The 21,361-nt window shown below is 36.4% G+C and overlaps 1 protein-coding gene across 1 annotated transcript; it reads left to right on the top strand.

Annotated features, from left to right (window-relative positions):
* Nucleotides 1-3,122: 3,122 nt before the first annotated feature.
* LOC140162708 (uncharacterized) lies at nucleotides 3,123-18,450 on the top strand. Its single transcript, XM_072185982.1, has 16 exons — nucleotides 3,123-3,315; nucleotides 4,618-4,725; nucleotides 5,438-5,599; nucleotides 6,379-6,520; nucleotides 7,410-7,592; nucleotides 8,111-8,233; nucleotides 8,863-8,979; nucleotides 9,867-9,995; nucleotides 11,615-11,728; nucleotides 12,036-12,209; nucleotides 13,242-13,346; nucleotides 14,203-14,451; nucleotides 14,843-14,947; nucleotides 16,744-16,776; nucleotides 17,445-17,489; nucleotides 17,750-18,450. Exons 1-16 carry the CDS (start codon nucleotides 3,283-3,285, stop codon nucleotides 18,136-18,138), a joined length of 2,211 nt encoding a protein of 736 aa, XP_072042083.1. The 5' UTR covers nucleotides 3,123-3,282; the 3' UTR covers nucleotides 18,139-18,450.
* The last annotated feature ends 2,911 nt before the right edge of the window (nucleotides 18,451-21,361 follow it).

Raw genomic sequence — 21,361 nt, 5'->3', positions numbered from 1 at the left:
CATACTAGACTCTCGATAGAGTATTATTACACAGGCCTAATATTTAAGATAACCAATAACTATGCAAAATTACTTGTTAATAAGATTGGATTTTAAGAAACAGTTTATATAGATATTTTGGACCAATATCAAATTGTGAGTTTCCATTATCGTGAAAGCAAAACCTAGTAAAGTAATATGAAACAGAAAAAGATGCTATTTATAGATAGGTGTGGTTACTGCCACATAGGTAAGTAGGAGTAAATTGGGAGTATTAAGCACCCAACTTAAGGTGTATTATCTAAGGAATTGTCCTTAAGTTTAAGCAGTCATGCATAATGAAGCACCAGGAAAACAGAATAGTGTTGCCACTTAATACACCCAAGGTGCATTGTTCCACCCAGAAAGTATTAAGAGTAGCCCAAGGTCTTTCTATTGTAAGTGATTCAGAAGTTAGAAATCTCCTATTGTGGCAAGATAATTGTATCAAAACATTGGCTGGCTATTTTGAAAAGAGGTTTTTCTACTCAAATAAGAGATTTGCATTTTATCCTACCATGACTAGTATGCATTCTAATACACAGATACATTTTGTGCTCTATAATATTTGGCTATTTTAAGGAAGTAAAGATAAAGTCATAACTAAAGAAATATTATTTAGAAAATTAATGAACATGAAGAAACAAAATCTAAACCTGTCCTTACTAATTTAAAGATGCATAATTAATGTATACAAAAGGTCTAATTATTCTTAAACATTACATTTAGTTATGAGATTTGTGAACAGGAATATAGGCCAAGTGAGTGATTATGATTAACAAAAGAAAGATATCTATTAATTAAAACATCGACTTAATTGGCAACAAATCATGATTAGTATTCTTAAGCTGAAGTCAGATGCCCACGTCTTGTTAAAGTATCAAGATTTGTTGCTGAGGCCGTATACAGTTATATATATATTAACACATATTACTAACAATACTTAGTAAACAGATACTTGTTAGTTTTAGATAAGTTAATAAACTCTACTGAATGGCATCACTGATTACATTTCGTCCTTGCATTACAGGTTCATCTTTCGCATGCCACCCCAACATTTTAAACCTGGTTAATAATTACCGCGAGGGTAACATATATAACATTGAAATAAATTCTCTACCTTCTATACTAGATCAATTGTGACGCAAGTTGTTATCAAAAATTGTTATGATAGATGTACAGTTAATATTCATATATTCCATTACCTATCTGTTGGTACAGTTTTTACACAGAAAATATCTATTTGAAAAACCTGCCACTCGGCTTTTTCCGGAAAGGTCACAGGGTTGCCGTGACCTGTGCAATAATTACAATTAAAATTTTTCTTATTCTAACAGCAAGCGTTTCTAAAATGCAGTATGGCGAAATGTGGTGTAGTATAAATTGTATACCAGTATTACCGGAAGTAGGAGTTTCTTCATGGTGGGTAGAATGCGCGCAGGACATGCACCCCCCAAGAGTTATCCACTTGCCAATTGTGCACTACTCTGGCTATTACATTTAAGCTTAAAACTCTGATTTAATTAATGAGTGCACAATTGATAGATTTTCACAACTGATCTTTTCAGTCACCGTACGCCCTCTGTTTGTTAGCTTCCCAAGTGGACTACTGACTTTGCCTTGAGAGTTAGGCCAATTTCTGTCCTAACTAAAATTGGTGATGATGTAATGCATCTTTAAAAATGAATCTGGCTTGTGATTGGTCGCCCAGATCTCGTTATTGTTTAAATCCTCCCGACGCGTACTGGTACCATTATAACTATACATGGTACACAACTATCTGGGGAATGCGGCGCTTTTGTGCTGGTGGATGAACGTATGCATCTAGCGCGTATTGTACCACCATGCTTAGTCTTGTGGTTAGATTTTATTGATAAACAAGTATGATTGACAGTGTGTGAGTCCCGGGGTAAAGTTCTGCTTAAAAGTGAAAGTCCATAGTCGGTTTTTCGGATAATAAACTGGCAGATTCTAAAATTAGAATTGTTCAGTATTGAAGTGTCATTATAATTATGCCATTATGATATGTTGCATTCAATAATATAAGCCTACGTAGGGCCTATACTTTACTTTTACTGTCACAAATTAATTATATAGCCTAAACTTTTTCATAACCATTTTATTCTAGTATTTTGATGTAGGCCTACTAAATATCAGTATAATTTCGAGTTCAACTGAATGCGTTCATCATGATTAATAACATTTTTATTTATCAAAAATCGACTATGGCATAGTCTACATGTTTGCCGCCATGATCATATTGTTGAATGGGCTGTTTATTGCTCGCGCCACAATATTTACACATTCCCCGTGTGAACTCGGGGTCATTACAAATGTACGGTAATGTTAGATGGTATAGAATTTGTGCGGTAACTGTGTCTCACTTTAAACAGCAAGAGTATCGGTACACATACAGGGATTATCGTATACGATATACTCAAAATGCGGTATATTCACTATAAACACCCTGAATGTGATACGGTAAATGCCGCATCTGAACCAACATGTGACAAAGACTAGTATTAAGAAATCAATGTATCGGTAATACATGGACAGGAAAGTGCGTATCGGAATATTGGTATATACTGAGGAAGACTGAGGAAACGTGCCCTAAAATGTAATAGACTAAAATGCAGACCTGTTAAATTTACTGTGATGCGAGCAATGTCATGATATCAATTGAGTGCATTTATACCCCTTATTCATAAAGGATGCATAAAATGCGTTTTTGTTGATGAGGAATAGTGTCAAATAGTTTTTGTTTCTCTAAAACTTGACAAAATATCAAATAATGAAGTATTTGGAAATGATGAATTATTAGACCAGCAATTTTGCGGGACCGGGTCGGGTAACGAAAAACTGGGACTCTACTTTCATTACCTTACCCAGTTTAAAATAATCCAAGACTTTTCAAGCTTTTGGACCCCAGAGTGGTTTTGTGTGCCTATTGAAGAGACTGACTCGAGACTGCGGAAACTTGCTCTAAAATTTGCCAGGTTTGCCATATTACGTATCACATGTTTTTGCCTAGAAATAATCATCGAAAATGGGAAATGCCCGTATAATTATATTCCTTCATTTATCTTTTAAGGAAACAAATGCATAATTACTGACGATCCTTTATTCAAGACTTTTGATTGTGTCCACTATGAATATCACGGACGATGCAGCTATACATTGATAAAACCATGTGGAAATGCATCGATACCGCTGGAAATAATAGGGAATTTGGAAAGACTTGTTTACCAACCAAAGATATCCGTAATGAAATCACTAGAGATCCGCATCGGGGATTCTGTAAGTTATATACGTTCAACAGTTATGTTTTGTCTTTTGCTCACTCTTTTCTGTAGTGCTGCTTTATAACAGATGACTGTATATACATATGTGACGTGTCATGTCAAAAGGAGACACTTTTGGGCAGGATCGTAAATGGAGAAATAACCAAAAATCTGCCCTGGTGTGACTTTTTCACAATTTGGGTTTGTTGCGAATTTGTGATGTTATTAATGTTAAAAATATTGTCTGATAATTTAAAACCAGAATATAATTGGCATCTTGTATTTTTGAGACATTTTTCAAGGTAATTCCTACTCTCAACATTGTCAATAATATTTTTAAAGGCCGATATCTCAATTTCCAATTTTGTAATACCATAAATTATGAACTAAATATCTTCGCTTATGAATGTCCGATTTCACTGGGGAAAACGGCGTTGTGGAGCAAAATATCTCTATATTTAAGATATGTAAAAACCTCAAAATTGATAACCTGCCCAAAAGTGTCTCCTTTTGACATGACACGTCACAAATATACTCCTACACACCTACATTCACTTTACCCCACCTATACCCCCCACACCCCCTCACTTTACATCCACCCAACCTACCATAAAATACCCCCAATACACCCCACACCAAGCACACGCCCCTAGAAAATTAAAATACCAGACGTGTTCTGAATCCGTTTCAGGCAGCAATATAAATTCATGACAAATGGTCATACATTGCCAGGTATAAATACTCCCGTATAATATTGATTGCGATTAAAAAATATCCTGTATTGCCAACTGAAATATAGCAACATCATATTCCTTTAGTCATGTTAGTTAACGCGATCTGGCAATAAAAGCCAAATTTCAATATTTTTTATATAGATATGAGGACCAAAACGTGGGTTTTAGGGTGTTTTTTGTAAGCTATGAGATGAATATCAAGCCAATGATAAGTTGTAAAAATACTAATTTCAGTTTAAGCATTTCAGAAAAAAATATCGGATCTTTTCCAAGTAAATTTATAACCAATTGCTAATATTAATAAAAGATACTTAGACCTAGTCAAGCCTTTAAAGTTCGTGACTGCAATTATATATAAAAAAATGCAAAACTGTTTTTGGCCCATTTTCCCTCAAATATATAGCAAAAACACCAAAATTTGACTTTTGTTGCAGTTTAGTGCTAATTAAGGGATTAGGATTGAGCTATGTTCCATATGCCGAAATGGGATACTGTTAATTTAAAATCAACATCTTTAAATCCAAACAAATATATTATCATTAGAATATTAATCAAATTTTATTTGTATTTTCACTTTTCTTCAGATTATTGTCCTAAATGGAAAGTTTGAGACTTTCCTTGATGATCAACTTATTAAAACCCAAACTGCCGAACTCAAATGGGGTACGATTGAAAGATACAGAAATGCCGTAGTAAGTCTTTATTCCATGGCCAAACCGTCATTTTCAATGTTTAATGAAAATTCATATCAGCACGAGCCATCAGATACATCATAGATATATTTCTATTGTGTGATTATTTGTCCCCCTTTTTAGATATTTGAATAAAGACCCGACTGGCAACTAGCAACAGGTGTTCAGCTTGCAATGTACTAACGCATTCTTTGCATTTTGTAATAAAATCTCTTTTAGTGGGAACATGGGGACAGGGCCGTCGCTAGAGGGGGGGGGGGTATGGGGGTGACACCCCCAATACACAAATTTATCGGCAAAATTTGACTGCTGTCGGCAAAACCATGTGACTGTCGGCAAACGTAGTCAAAGGTATGTGTGATTGTCGGCAAATTGTGAGAGCCATATAACATATAAATGTGTTACGAAATTGTGTTGTTGTAACGTAATAGACATACTGTGAATGGTATAGTAGTTACTAGTTAAAAAGTAAATTGAAAATCCCCCCCACTTTTTAGATTTCTGAGCGCCGTCCTGGCTAAAAAAAAATTGGGTCAACAAATTACAAAAAATTTCCGCCGGCAAACCATACTGTACACCCCCCGAATCATATTGGTCTAGCGACGCCCCTGTGTGGGGAAGGACTAAAGACAGTGTAAAGCAAACTGATGAAGGAAATAAGCTTATAAAATACATTTAAAATTGTAACCTTTATAATTATTGCATATTTCAGAAAGTGACTTTGAATATTGGTTTAACCATCACCTGGTCTAGTCCATTTAGGGCTGTATTTGAAGTGGATCCGGGTACCCAGCTGGATGGTATATTGTGTGGCCTTTGTGGCATTAACAATGGCATCAAAAGAGATGACTTAGAAACAGGAAACAGAGAGGTGGTAAATGTCATGTGTTGCTAAAAGCTATATTAAACTCATTAAGGGGGTACTACACCCCTGTGGTAAATTTGTGACTATTTTTGCATTTTTCTCAAAAAATAATAACACACTAGTAACAAAAGTTATGTATATTATTGGGGCAAGGAATCCAATTACTACACTGAAATTTCAGTGACTCAAGACAAGCGGTTCAGTATATATAATAGGAAATAACGTACATCCTAGCGGTACCTTATTTCTTAGCATAAATAACGAACCGCTTGTCTTGGGTCACTGAAATTCCACTGTAGTAATTGGATTTCTTGCCCCTATAATAAACATAACTTTTGTTACCACTGTGTTATTAGTTTTTGGGAAAAGTCCAAAAATAGACACAAATTTATCGAGGGGTGTAGTACCCCCTTAACCAATCACCCTAGAGATAAATGCGACATGTTTATATCGGCATCATAACACTTGATAAACACTTCAACGCGTTGTAGCGTTTATCAATATCTTAATCACATTATTGTTTTGATACTATAGCTCTGTCCGATTTTAACGGAATCTTGCCACAATAATAATAATAATAATAATAATAATAATAATAATAATAATAATAATAATAATAATAATAATAATAATAATAATAATAATAATAAAGAGATTTATATAGCGCATCATACAGAAGCCAAGCCTTGGCAGTAACCTAATTTTGTTTCGTGTATTATCATGCCAATTATCGTTGCACATGAAGGCGCTATAACGCTAAATGCATGTATACTGTACATTCTTTTCAGGTAACCGACATAGTAAAGTTTGCCGATAGCTGGCGTACAGATCCTAAATGTGCCGCATGCCGAGACTGTCACAACACAATATGTGATCGGAATAAACATAATCATCGTCATGCTATTGAATATTGTAACATCTTTGTGAACGGTAGGTACCTATCAAAGAACTTCAAATGTTTTACTTTAATTTATTTAGATTTATTTCATTCGTTTAACCCGAGAACTACGACGGGGGTGGGGTTGTATCCCCTAAGATGTTTTATCAGTCATAAACAATGCACGTATTTACGCCCAAACGACCTAAGCTAATCGTAGATCCGTCATTTGTGCTCATTTTAGTGATGAAATGTTTACCTCAGCACCTTACCCGGGGTAGGACCGGCCATCAACAATGACCATAGAGGGGTGGGGAAATGGTTGATGAGGCCCGCCGTTGGTTTCTACAGTAATATCCATGATTTTCATTTCGCTCTTGTAAATTTATTCCAAGAGCTACTGACTTTTTACTTCTTCTTTTATATAAGAAGAAAATTTGGTGAAAATCGCATGTTCGTAGAATTTTATGCCAAAAATCTATTTTGCCTATACTTTTGTGCATTGCCAGAATCGCCCAAATTTGCATGGGCGCGCTTACATTAGGATGTCATAGGGAAATTATGTGGGGAATGTTTGTACTTAATATGTTGGTATCAATAGATGTTATGTTATGTGATGTTGATTTATTTTGTTAATTTCATTTGATTTAGGGAAAAGCTAACTTTCAGATCTTTTTGGTCTTCCAGCCTTTTCCTCCATATGTACCGTGTTTGTATATATTATTTTTATGCAATGTCTTTGATTTTTATGGAAATAAATATGAATGAATGAATGAATGAATGAATGAATGAAAAGAAACCTATAGCTATACATTGGTTAAGGTTCACAGTGCATCTTAAAAGTAAATGTCTAAGAATTCCTACTTTAGTAATCGTTTTATTTTGAGCCAAAGGGGATCATTTAAAAAACCGTAAATCATCCCATATTTTTATATATTCTAGATACATTGCCAATTTGCAATGATGATCTCGACCCCAAGATAACCTACCAACAATGTGTGGATAGTGTATGTGCATTCTTCCCTGAATTTGATGCCATGTGTTCCCTGGTATTGGATTATGTTGTACCATGTCTCTTCCTCGGCCAACAGGTGGATTTGACAACTATTGGAGTCTGTGGACTTTGTAAGTATATTCATAATATTTTATTTATTTATTTTTTAAATTTATTTATTTATTTATTTATTTATTTATTTATTTATTTATTTATTTATTTATTTATTTATTTATTTATTTATTTATTTATTTATTTATTTATTTATTTATTTATTTATTTATTTATTTATTTATTTATTTATTTATTAATTACATTCGACCGAAGCAAGGCTAAACCCAATAGTTCTCAGAAGCTACTAAATTCAAGGGATGCCTCCGGATATGACGGGACAGGGATATGGGAAGAGGTCCGATTTTAGAAGCAGGAGAAAAACCGGAGAACCCGGAGAAAAACCTGCGAGGACGAGCATGGATCGGCAACCAAACTCACATGTGGCACCGCAGGGAATTGAACCCGGGCCACAGTGGTGAGAAGCGAGTGAGAAGACCACGGCACTAACCCGCCCTCCCGATACAGAATAAAAAAAAACATATTCCCGAGATATCATTGCATTTGCGATTATTGTTTGTATATTTTTAATTTTTAGGCTCTGAGGATGAGTATGTTTGTGCTAATGGTCAGTGCATACCATATGATTGGCACTGTGATGGGTTCCATGATTGCTTCGACCACAGTGATGAAAATCAAATTGAGTGCCAAGAATTTGAATGTAAGCTCTCACCTGTAATCAATTTAAATGTAATTTAGAGTAAAGGGTTCAAGAAAAACAATACAATATTTGTTAAGTACATTTGGTAAGGTTAGCTACCCTAATAGCTTTCCATGACAGTTTGACCTATCGGAAATTTAAATCGGCTAATCAGGTTTTCAGCTAACCCGTGTTCCGTAAAGCCAGGGCAGATGTTACGAACATGTTGGGAATGATGCAGTCTTATTATAGTCTTTGCAGGGATTTTTAGGTTGAATGTTGCCGTTATGCTAGAGGCATTTTGTCACATCTATGGTCCCCTTTCATGTTTTATTAACAAAGGTAACGGGTTAATGTAAGGTAATGAGTTGTGTATCAGGCAATATTATAAACGTCGACGGTCCCTACCAGGTACCTCTGAATTAGTACATCTGTGAATGATTATACCTTAGTCCCAAACGAGCCCTGAGGAATTCTTCTATTTGGAACACGATTAGTTGCAAGTCTTTACTATGGAAGTCGACGGCCTTGATATTTTTAAGATATCAGCCTATCACTGCACTAAAGTGATTCATATAATCAATTTAAGAATGTCATATTTGCATTACTAGTAACATAAAGTTTTGCCATTTTATTTCCACCTATTGTAGGCAACAACGACTCCTTTGTTTGTCTCAACGGTGACTGTATACCACCTTTTAAACAATGTAATGGAATTTCAGAATGCCGAAATGGAGAAGATGAGGCTGATTGCGAGCCTCCTACCTGTAAGATTCGACACAGACCTAACATTTTACTTCAAGTTCTCTCGATGAACGATTAAAATAATAACCCCGTATATCGTTATAAGAACTTATCAGAGGGTCGAATATCGGTTTGTCTCTTTGTTAACTTAATGATACGCATGACCTACTCACTTACCATTCTGAATCACTTAAAGGGGCATTTCGTGATCCACAGCCTCATCCCCACACTTTTCTCAAAAAAAAGTTGAGATTTTTATATCACTGGCAACCTCTGGCTACATAATGTTTATGTACAAAATATTTCTTGCAGATTAATTCGTTTTGCAAAGATATCGTGAAATTTGAATTTCGTTCTGGTGCACCAGAACGAAATTACAACACATGTCTATGGAGCAGTGTAATACACATAATAATGCATAACTCGCAAACGCAAAATCGGAATCAACTGAAATTTTGGGAATAGGCTTTTTTCGTGGATATGTACTGAAAAATGTCATAAAAAGAGGATGCTAGCTATAGCTAGGATCACGAAACACTCCTTTAAGAGTTATCGATTTGATGCCCTCTAGTTTTCTCTTGATCCTTTGTTCTACAATGTAAGATAATTCATGCGTAACATTGAACTTAACAAGGGGACTATTAAATCGATAATTGACACTCTGCCAAACTCATAATGCGCCATTCAGAAAAGAAATACAGGGTGTCAGACAGTAGTGTAGCGTATTGAGCAAGTGTTCTAACATTGTTTAGAAATGCATAAATAAAATTTAACTTAAATATTAATCAATGTCTACAATATCTTTAAATACTGACTCAGCATAGTGTGTAAGATTGTATTTGAATATGACATTTTTTTAACCCAAACAATACTCACTAAATCTACACTTGGGCTTATGTGTTTTAAACAGGTTATCCCGATGAGTTTCAATGCATTGACGGTACCTGCATACCAGGGAACTGGGTATGTGACGAGTTTGATGATTGCATCGATGGCATGGACGAAATGAACTGCGAGATAGCAGCATCCCCGCCGACATGTAAGTTGGGGATTAAAAAAATCATGATTTACACTTTACTTGGGTATCATTGAAATCTGATGGACAAAGTATTACTTCTGCGCGTTTCAGACCCAGCACTCAACTCATGCTGTCGACTTATCACTGGATGCCTCCGATCAACACCAACAGAGAGTCTCTACACCTTAGCTGTTATAGCCCCTCCAGATGTACGCCGACAAGTGACCAGCATGAAAGAGCGTGAGCGTCAGACCACTGATATGAAGCACCCCATGTTCAACCAGACTGCTGCACCCAAACGCCTTATATCCAGAGGAAGCTTCCTAAGCAAAGTTCATCCTCTTGGGACAGTCTCCAAGGAAGCGGAAAGACTCACCCGGTGGAAAGAGAGATCTCCCAATTCACCAGCTATGGGACTTCAACCCAGTGAGCAACTACCACCTGGAGCTGATTCCACATGGCTTGAGTGGCGGTGTCTCAACAGACTAAGCTCAGGGGTCGGAAGGTGCAAGGTCGCTTGGCAGAAATGGGGATACCTACCAGAAGGACAAAAAAGTACCTGTGAGTGTGGAACGGTTCCACAGACTATGGAAAACCTGTTGGTCTGTCCACAGATGGGGCAACATTGCACACATAAGGACCTAGCTGAATTCAACGATTCTGCTCGTCACTGCGTCAGCTATTGGCTCGGGCGCATTTGACCCTGCGCTTGGACACGCTAAGAAGAAGAAGAAGTCTCCGTGATTTCTGCGTTATAGAAGAGTCATATTGAGGTTTTTCGTGACCACGAGAGCAAAGGAAGATTTGAGAATCGATTCTTTGTGATAATAAGAATAAAATAAGCGCACGCTCCTCCCTTCATGATCACACACAAAATTATATACCAAGCTCGACGTTTGGAACTAAGAAATAATTCAAATACTAATTTTCGACATCATGTGGTTGTTTTTTACCCAAACCAAATTAAATTGCCAATAATTGGTCTTTTAACTAACTATATAATTATTTTATTTTTGATAGACAAATCTAGAGAATAAAAACTATCAAAAATAAAATCCAGAGAATAAAACTATCAAAAATAAAATAATTATTACGAACAATCCTACAGATGAAACTTTTCAGAACTACCTATATAGGCTACATAACAAGTAAATTTGCAGTTAATAAGGAAATAATATGGAAACTAACGTTCTTAAATTGACGTATTTTCGTGCAAATTTTACTGTTCACTATAGATGTTCTAGAGGCTTTAATGGCAGAGTAATTTTGAATAGATAATCTGTATAATTTTCTACACGTTGAAGTTTCTGCTTACGAACCGCATTTTGTAAACTATCAAATCACAAAGTTGACATTCGACCTTTTCATAAATGCCCACAGACTGATGAGTCGTAGGCATACCTAGGCAAACTATTGTTTCCCGAATCCTTATTGCTAAGGTAATCATTTGAATTGTGTTCAACAACAAAAATTGATGTATGAACTTTGACCTTTAAATTCTTATGGCATGCGTCAAGTTATTCATCTGAAATTGAAATAAAATTTGATAGTCATAAACAAGTTTATACTTATGTCGATAATTTGGGTTATCTGTTACTTTATGTTTAGTGATCATTACTCTTTATTCTATGCATATACAGGTGTTTTTGGGCAGTCGCCTTGTTCAACCAGCGGGGAATGCATTCCTTATGAACATGTCTGCGACTCATTCACCGACTGTAGCGACGGGTCAGATGAGGTCAACTGTGGGGCATGTATGAGTTATTTACCAGAATTCTTTTAAAGCCATAATGTGTGATTTGCTACACAGCAACGCCCTCAATTTTTTTTTCAAATTTCTACTTTTTGCACCATTGTAATGGCCATTGGTGTACATAAATGTCCATTGAAAGACTAAGTCTGATGTGCTTTAATTACAGTAAAATTTAACATTAATAATAAAGCCGGGTATCCCCGGTTTTATTCTGGGCTCACCGATCGAGTGCTGAATAAATACGTAAAAGATCCAAAAAGCACTCGTAGCTTGATTAAAACCTGACAAGCTGTCTTGATTTTTCCTAGGCATGGCAAACGAGTTTGAATGCGTTGCTGATGGTGGGTGTATTCCAGATACCTGGTATTGTGACGGTATCGAGGATTGTTCGGACAGTAGCGATGAACCCCTTGACGTATGCCCGGATACGTCATCGTACTACTACGATTATTATATTGACTATTTCTCATCCTACAGTTACGGTGAGTTAACTAACGTCTTGTGCGGATCTCAAGCCTCTTTATCACCATGACTTTGGGCACTTCATTTAAATCAATTGAATTCCCTTGATGAACGATTACACATAAGAATGCATTTAGGCTGCCAGGTGCTTTATATCTATATAATACTGTATGTGTATTTTAATTACATGCTACCCAAATAATTCTGCAAAGATAGTTGTTTGCTGTTCATAAAAAGGTCTAAGGTCGATTTGCTTGTTGTGTATGGCTGGAAAGTGAAAGTTGCTCCAATTTCCGTTGAGGCAAATTGTTTGCCTAGCTCAGATGGTCCAGAAAAAGAATACTTTGCACTATCTACATACACAGCAAAGAGTTAAAAGATGTGTAGGATTCCATAGGATCCAATGGCATTTGTATTTATTTATTTATCACCTATCTTCTGAATTTCACATCGCAGATAGTAAAAACTATTCTTTTCCTGAATACCCTGGATTTGAGCAACAGCTTGCATCCATTTTTACGAAAATCGGAGCAGCTTTAATTTTCACCCCCTGTACAACATGTGAATTAACCTTGGACCTGTTGAGCCTTATAACTTGGTAACTATACGCTCAAATGTGTAACATGTTTGTGATTCTTCGGCCCAGAAAAATAATTTGACAGCAAGTTGGAGCCAGTTTAATTTTCCCCTGTATGATCATGTAGGTGTGGGGTGGGGGTCTTTGGTAGGGTCCTGGGGTTCAAATACAGCTTGACAGACAAAATATTTGAATTCAGCATACCCGAATTAACCAAAGTAATTTGGTTGCCAGCTATGACGCTTGATGCTTAAATAAGCACATATTTCCAAAATAGAACCAGTCTAACATATAATTAAAAATGTCCAGTCAGGTATATTTCACACCTGCCTAACACAGGACGGACGTTGATTGTACAATCTCGTTAATATTGATTGGCTAAATGTTCCGATACGCCAGCCCTCAAATCGGACATAATAAAATGATAAAAGCTTCAGTCCGTTGCCTTAACTCAAGTGTGCATTGTTTCTGTTAGGAGATCCATTTGTGTGCAACGATGGTGAAACCATACCGGGGTCTTGGTATTGTGATGATATAGTTGACTGTCCCGACAGTGAGGACGAAACAAATTGTGGAGGATGTGAGTATTGTATTGACTATATCGGTATGATTTCCATTCTACGAATAGCAATTTATTACAAACCACCCCTTAAAAACCATAGAAGAGTCATTCGCTGAGCGCGAATAACGCCGATGGCAAAAAACGGCTTTGGACTGCAAAACGGTTTGTCGACGTCGACCGCCCTCTACAGTCTAATGACCTATTTCTAAAGTTGTCTGGTGTTTGTCACGCACGAAACAACGTATACTAAAAACTGGTCATAAAACGGTTGCCGAACCCTTATGTAACTTGACATCTAAGGTATGAATGCCTGGCATAATAATGAAGAGTGCATGTCCCCGATCACCCCCCCCCCCCCACACACACACACACACACACCCCTACCCCTACGTGCGCGGGCATTCAAAGCCAGGACTTGTTATACACACGTGTGTATTATGTGTCTGTCTCGGCATTCAAAGCCAGGATATTTTAGGTACAACACATTTAAAGTGAGATCACCTCACTTTGTCGGTAAACGCGCATACATAGGGGGTATACCCTCCTATACCCCCTATAGGAAGAGAGTTATTCAATGAACATAGTCAAAATACGAGGACTCGGATTTTGACCTCACTTTGTCAAAATGTCCTCATTTTGAATGTAAAAAATTATATCTTGTCCTCGCTTTGAATGACTCGGCGAACACATACACACACACCCCACATACACCCCCTAACCACCTTTCCTAATCTACTCAAACACATCCCCGAGCGAAAACGTACACATGCATGTTTTCTCTTATCTTCAATCCATTTTTTCCTTCGTTACTTCTTTCCTTTGTTCTCCTTAGCATATAAAATTAACTAGCATAACGAAATTCACTTTCACACAGGTGATCAAGATCAATGGACTTGTGATAACGGCCAATGTATTGTCTCATCCTGGAGATGTGATGCTATTCCTGACTGCAATGATGAGAGTGATGAAACCAGCTGCACTGTAACATCTTATCAATCATCATCTTATCCAACATCACCTAACCAACCATCAACACCAACTGATACATCACCATATGACAAGACCGTACCACCATCGTCATCTACTGAATCACCACCGCCTCCTTATGAAGACCAAGTTGAAGGTTAGCAGAAATAAGCACATCCTAAAACCTAGTCAACGCCTTTTTTTAAGATCACAATTAAAAACCTATATAATAATGCATGACCTTTTAACCTTAGTTTTACTGACATATTTTGGTTTCACTCCTTATTAACTGGTTGTATAAACCCTGTGGAATTGTATAGCACCTCCTATGCACTTCTGTTGGGTACCGATGTACCGAAGAGAGATTGATAACTGACTACTGATTGTGATAGACCACTTATTGTTTTTATGAATTCAACCACACGATAAACACTCTCATATTACATTTATGATAGAAAAATGAATCAACAATCTGATAATGTGAATAGAAAAAATATTTAAATTGGTCAAATTCCATGTAAACATATTTCTTGCTTGTATTTCATAAGGAGAGGAATTCATATGTGATAATGGTGCAACATCAATTCAAAGTAACTGGAGATGCGATGATCAAGAAGATTGTGATGATGGAACAGATGAAGTTGGCTGTGAAGGTAATAGGAGATTATTACAATTACTTTGTCTTTGATTATGAAGTGAGTTTACTGTGCTGCTCCGCCCTCTACCTCGTTGCCTCCTTAACGAATACAGGTTTTAGCCATGGTCCTTATTGCATCGATTGTGTTGCGCACAGCGTCATCATTCATATACATGTATCTTCATGTCAAAAATTGCCGTCATAGTAGTGCGAATCCAATAGTTCTTTAACAGCTACGCATGGTGATTTTGTTCGAGATAGGCCGAGCGACTTAGGCTAAGCACATCACCTGAACAATATGAGATACGACAGCGTCTCCATTCATTAGCTGAAATGACACGTTTTTACGATCTGCACATGCTCATTACCCTAACTGACGTTACCAACACAAGAAAATTCGATTTGTTGTCAGTTTTTATTTGTTTTCAATACCCTGACTGGAAGTTCAATCCCCTGACAAGAGTCTTAAAACACATATATTCAACTGCAAGTCAAACAATGGATTAAAACATAAACCAAAAATAAAAGAACATTTTCTCCGATCTGAGATTATAATCACACATTGACATATCAATGAAAAATGCACCACCATCAACATACATTTAAACATACTTTAACGCTGCAACATGCTATGAATAAAAAGTATCGTCAAGTGGCGGTATTTTCAAATCACAAACTCATGTATGTATTCTATGAATTAAACTGTGTGCGGTCTGTGGCTGACAATGCTATAGACACAATGAGAGAGTGCAAGCCTCAATGATCCTGGTCAATAGGGTTATGACTCTTCATTAAATGGAATGGAAAGATATCTCTAGGTGAATTCTATTTTCTTAATCAATTTATTTGTAATCTAGCGATTGACGGTGCGTTTACATTTACACGTGATTCCGTCTGTACAAATGTAATTATTGACCTGGTGGTGACGGTGTGTTGCATATCATCCTTATGCGGCAGATACGTGCGTATGCAGCACTAATATGGTTGCGAAAATCTTGGAGGCTAGCTAGTGGTCCTCGCTCATAGATGTTGCTTTCGATTTTGCCCCAAAGGAAGAAATCAAGTGGTGTGAGGTATGGTGATCTTGCAGGTCACTCCACAGCATGACCCATCCCGTTGACAGAGTGAAAGGCAGTTACATTTCTTAAAAGGGCATATGTTCAAAAATTATTTTGCTTTATTCAAGCTAACGATAAAAGATTTCTTTTACATACAAAATATATTTGATCAACTTTTCAGAAATAGGGCGCAATGAGGGCCTTATGAGGGTTCTGTTTTCTTTTGGGCCACCCTGTATTTCTCCTCAATTGGGCCCTTCTGTTGACCTTACTTACACACACAGGTGGTGTAGATTTTAATGGAGTTATCCCTTCAGCTGACCTTATTTGAAATTCATGTTCCTTGTGCGGCAATTTAATGTCTGTTCTTCCATGGTGGGTGTGTGGACATCAAATGGAATAGCTTATCAGCAAAACATAATCATGACAGAAGTCGGAGTCCTTCTTTATGATGCACAACATCTTTTTGGTACTATAGCGCTATCCATGCACGAAGAGGTACCGATGGCACTTTTTTTTATCGGACCCTGAACATTTGTACAGTGTATTTGTTTTTTATTTAAATGAAAAACAATAACAACTGTAAATCGGTATGTTTGATACAATTACTTACATCTCCAGGGAGTGATGTTAAGAGTCGTCGGGCACCGATAGTTCTATCGGACCAAATTGGATGTGGTGCCTAATATAAGTTTCTGTGCAATTATAAATTCAAACCCTGACTGTGCTGTTTTGACTTATTTTCCCAAAATAGGTAGAAGGAAGAGATCCGTCATCCAATATCCTGGTAAGAGCAATACTTTGATTGGTTTTTCTATATACGCGTACATAACCATATTAAAGACGAATAAATTATACCACTTACAACTTTCCTACACTGAACATTGTTTATGTCGCAACATGAGACGTACGGAAACATGTGATTAAGTCGGGCCATCATTATCGTCAATATTAGGGCATATCATCCTTATTTAAGGCCAAGTAAAAAATAAAACATGTTTCACGTCCGGGTTTTCGAAAAAAAAAGGAGGAAGAGGGGCTTTTTATTTTCTATTTTTATCGCAAAATTGGTGTAAATACCCATACTTGGAGCTGTTTTAGCGTATACAATAATGCCTGGAAAAAGGAGGAGGCCCTTTTTATTTGTTGTTCTGAGAGTTACACCCCTCTAATGATCACAAAACCTTCCTAAAATGTTTCTTGTATCTTAACAAGGCTATAGAAAGCATCACAACTTCTAGACATATTTTTTGAAAAGTTATAACTGAATTTCAAAAAATAAAAATATATTTGAGGAAACCTCAAAAAAGGAAGCGGGAGGGGACGTGAAACATGTTTATTTTTTTATTTGGCCTAATGCGTTAGTTGTGGTTGCTGTTGCGGTTGCTGTTCGCGTTGTTGCTGATTACAAATAACCATTTGAAGTATTTGTTCACTTTATGTTTTTGTCTACAGCGTTTTCGAAGAGATCTGCCATTGTGGACATCCATCCAAATAAACGTAACGATAATAAGCTTACTTAATCGCTTATTCACTTATTTTAAATTTTTTTACAAATATATTACTCTACAAATGCAGCTTTAATCTTAATACATGAAATACTCTGTGCTTTGAAATCTAAAACAATACTAGATTCTGGGTTGTGTTTTTTTAACTAATCGCTACAAGGCGAGAATTATCAAGTTACATTTTTTGTCACGTTTTCCTTCAAGTTATCTTCATCATTAATCATTGTTTTTCTTATTTTCATGTTTTTTCAGGCTGCTCAAAAATATGGCGCCTTGAATGCGACGCTCTCCTACCGTATAGCTCGACAAGTATCGTGAACCAGTTGCTTCGTACAAATAATAGAAAACACGTCGACCGTATCTATAAACACATCATGAGCGCCACCAACGTAAACAAACCAATCCATCAATTTTTCGCATGCGCAGTTGCATTCCCCGAATGCCCGGATGAAAAAACCGGAAAATACACGGTCCCCTGCCGCCATCTCTGCCGTAATGTGTTTGCGGCTATTGGGCATCATTTCCACGGGATGAAGGAATCGGCCTGGCCAGTACACTGCAATGACCTCCCCGACGAAGAGAGCCAATCTGGCCTGTGCACCGCATTTTTTGAAGGAAAGCGTCCTCATAAGCTTCAGTAAATTTAATGGACGTCGACACTTTTACTTTTCCCTTCCCCATAGCTTAAATCATATCTACGGCATGCAACTGTAATAATAGTAAATACAGTAGTCAAAATAATACCACCTTCAAAACAAAACTTCAACTTCAATTCAAAACATTATTAAAATGAACTATTCACATAGAGAAAGTCATAACTTATGTAACCCGTCTTACACCAAAACCTGATCGTGTTTTGTTTTGATATCAATCTTTATCAATTTAGAGTGTTTGGTATCAAATTTGGTATCAAATTTGAGTTAACAAGATTCTGCACACGCTCGCATCAATCAACTATCAGGTTTTGTGTAAAACATAAGTGCGGATTTTCTTTATGTGAGTAGTATAATGAAACAGAGAAAGAAACGTAAATTCACTCATAAAATTTACAAATTATAAACAATAAAAAGTCTAATGTCAGAGCAGTGAATAATTTTAATTCTCATAGGATGATGCTGCACCAAATTCTGTTTTCCGTTCATGCCGCTATATGTGTATATATACATGCATGTGGCATTCTGCGACTGCATGAGAGTTTTGCTGCTCACATTAATTTGCCTAACTGCACCACCAGCAGCATGGAGAGGGATTTTCTCTAATCTTGGGCTTTGCCCCCACCTCTCTAAGTAAGACATTGGGAATGTTCAGACTTTGTAGGACAAAATTGACCATTATGACCATCTTGCCTCCTGCACCTGCGTAGCGTTAAACCACCACACGATAAACGAATATAGTATTGACTGTTTTAATCATATCTCGTGATTCTTGTAACAGTTAAAAAGCCCTGGGAGTGTTAATTGATATTCTCGGTCTACTTACCATAGCGTACCATGCCGAATTCGACAGCTTCATTCGCGCGATACAAAGACAATTTGAAGTACGATTGACACATATGGCAAGTCATTTTTGGGGAAAAGATGTAGTGAACTTTCTTTTAAATTATATATCGAGAAGACGGCTCTTGGGGAGAGAGGGCAAGGTTAATATTTGGGCGGGAGTCAGAATTGGGAGGAATCTAGGTTAGGCAAACAATTACACATTATTATTATTATTATTATTATTATTATTAGATTGTGCAAAGAAATTGGTGAACCATAAAATCAACTGCATAATCTATATTAAAGGCAAATTTACAGAAAGGTAGTGAATAGGTTAATATTTGGGTTGGAGTACAAAATTGAGAAGAATTTAGGGTAGGCAAACAATTACACCCTTTTATTATTATTAGATTGTGCAAAGAAGTTGGTGAACCATAAAATCAACTGCATAATCTATATTAAAGGCAAATTTGCAGAAAGGTAGTGAATAGGTTAATATTTGGATGGGAGTACAAAATTGAGAAGAATTTAGGGTAGGCAAACAATTACACCCTTTTATTATTATTAGGTTGTCCAAAGAAGTTGGTGAACCATAAAATCAACTGCATAATCTATATTTAAAGGCAAATTCACAGAGTTTGTGAGAGTGGTCGGCTGATTTCATGATATGGTGTATTTATATAAAAGAACAAAATGAAAGTTGCAACAATATGTTTATATTTAAGATGCAGCAAGTTTTGAGGTCAGCCCATACATTGTATAAAACTTTAAGGCAATTTGTGATGTAAGCTCATTCTGGTACTACATAAAATAAAAGTCTACAGCTACAACCCAAATAAACTGGTATAATTTTGATTGTACTAAATGATGGCCGTGTGACATGTCAAAATCTGTTAATGTCCCTTTAATGGTAATGATTACGTGACTAGTATGATCCCTTCAATGGCAACGTTATGGCTATTGTACAAATAAAGTTTAATATGGTGACCTCATGCATCTAAAAAGTAAATAAACAACTGGTAACATAAATTATATTTCATTTTAATTTAGCAATATTGGTAGTATTCCATTGATTTGAAGAAAAAAAAACATCTAAAAAAAAGTAACTAACCCCCATTAAATAATAGACATTATTCAAAAACGGGCTATTGTATTACAAATCTGTAAAATGTGTTGGAAGCAGAATTTATTTCTGCGCATTTTGATACCTCATTTGATATGATAGCCCAGAAAACAATAAAACACCGGTCAAATTAATGTAGTGAGGTCCAGATTTGAAAGTTGCACTTACAACAATACAAAAACACTCAGATATCATTGCACAGATTTTCTTCCATTATACTGAATACAAATCAATAAAATTTACTGCAACTTTTAAATCTTGGGTTACATTGATTTAAATGTACGCTGCGACGTCAATAATTAGTCAATTGCTACAAATGAGGTGTCAAAATGTGCAGACATAAATTGTGCTTCTTTTTTCCCCTTTTTTTATGTCGGGCATATCTAGGCATTAACAGCTGAAATCTAGGAGATAACGCTGCCGAAACTTTGGATGTTTTGTTTGAAAAACTAATAAATTATCTCATCAAACAACCTTGATCAGAAGCGTGAGGCTCACATGACTGATTACTGATTGATAACCATCTGATGAATCAGCCAGTCATCAATCAGAAGGCACAACTTAATCATAAACATCTCAAAAAAGGTAACAGGGGCCATTATTCAACAAGGGGCTATTGTATTACAAATCTGTAAAATGCGTTGGAAGCAGAATTTATTTCCGCGCATTTTGACACCTCATTTGATACAATAGCCCAGAAAACACTAAAACACCGGTCAATTTAATGTAGTGAGGTCCAGATTTGAAAGTTGCACTTACATACAAATTTTTACAATACAAAAACACTCAGATATCATTACACAGATTTCCTTCCATTACACTGAAAACAAAATCAATAAATTGTTTGTGTGAAGTCCAAAGGCACATACTGCAGTTACTGTCCGTTTTCCTATACACAATACACAGTGCTCTCACCATTGACGCGTGACCCCTACAAATGATCTACGTTGGAAGAATGGGCACTTGCCTAGTTAACATCACTGTGTGAAAAATAACCAGCCAATATGTTAGCTATTCTCCAAACTTCTAGCAAATATATTTCTCTAACATGACCTAAAATTACAGCTAGGTTAGATGTTCAGAAATAGTCGCACTTTTGTAAAATATGAGTGAGGGCAAGGCATAGCTAGCCAACTCCCCGTGTTAATTGAATGGAGATTTGACCGAAAATATTGGTATCGGACGGCTCACTTCTGAAGGATGCCACAAAAAAACGGTACAAGCTACATTTTAACTATTCTCTGGCAATCATCATGATGAGTT

Source organism: Amphiura filiformis, chromosome 10 (genome assembly GCF_039555335.1).
Source record: "Amphiura filiformis chromosome 10, Afil_fr2py, whole genome shotgun sequence".
NCBI classification, from domain to species: Eukaryota; Metazoa; Echinodermata; class Ophiuroidea; order Amphilepidida; family Amphiuridae; genus Amphiura; species Amphiura filiformis.
Note: the sequence above shows the minus strand (reverse complement) of the source record. Positions and strands in the feature narration are given on the sequence as shown.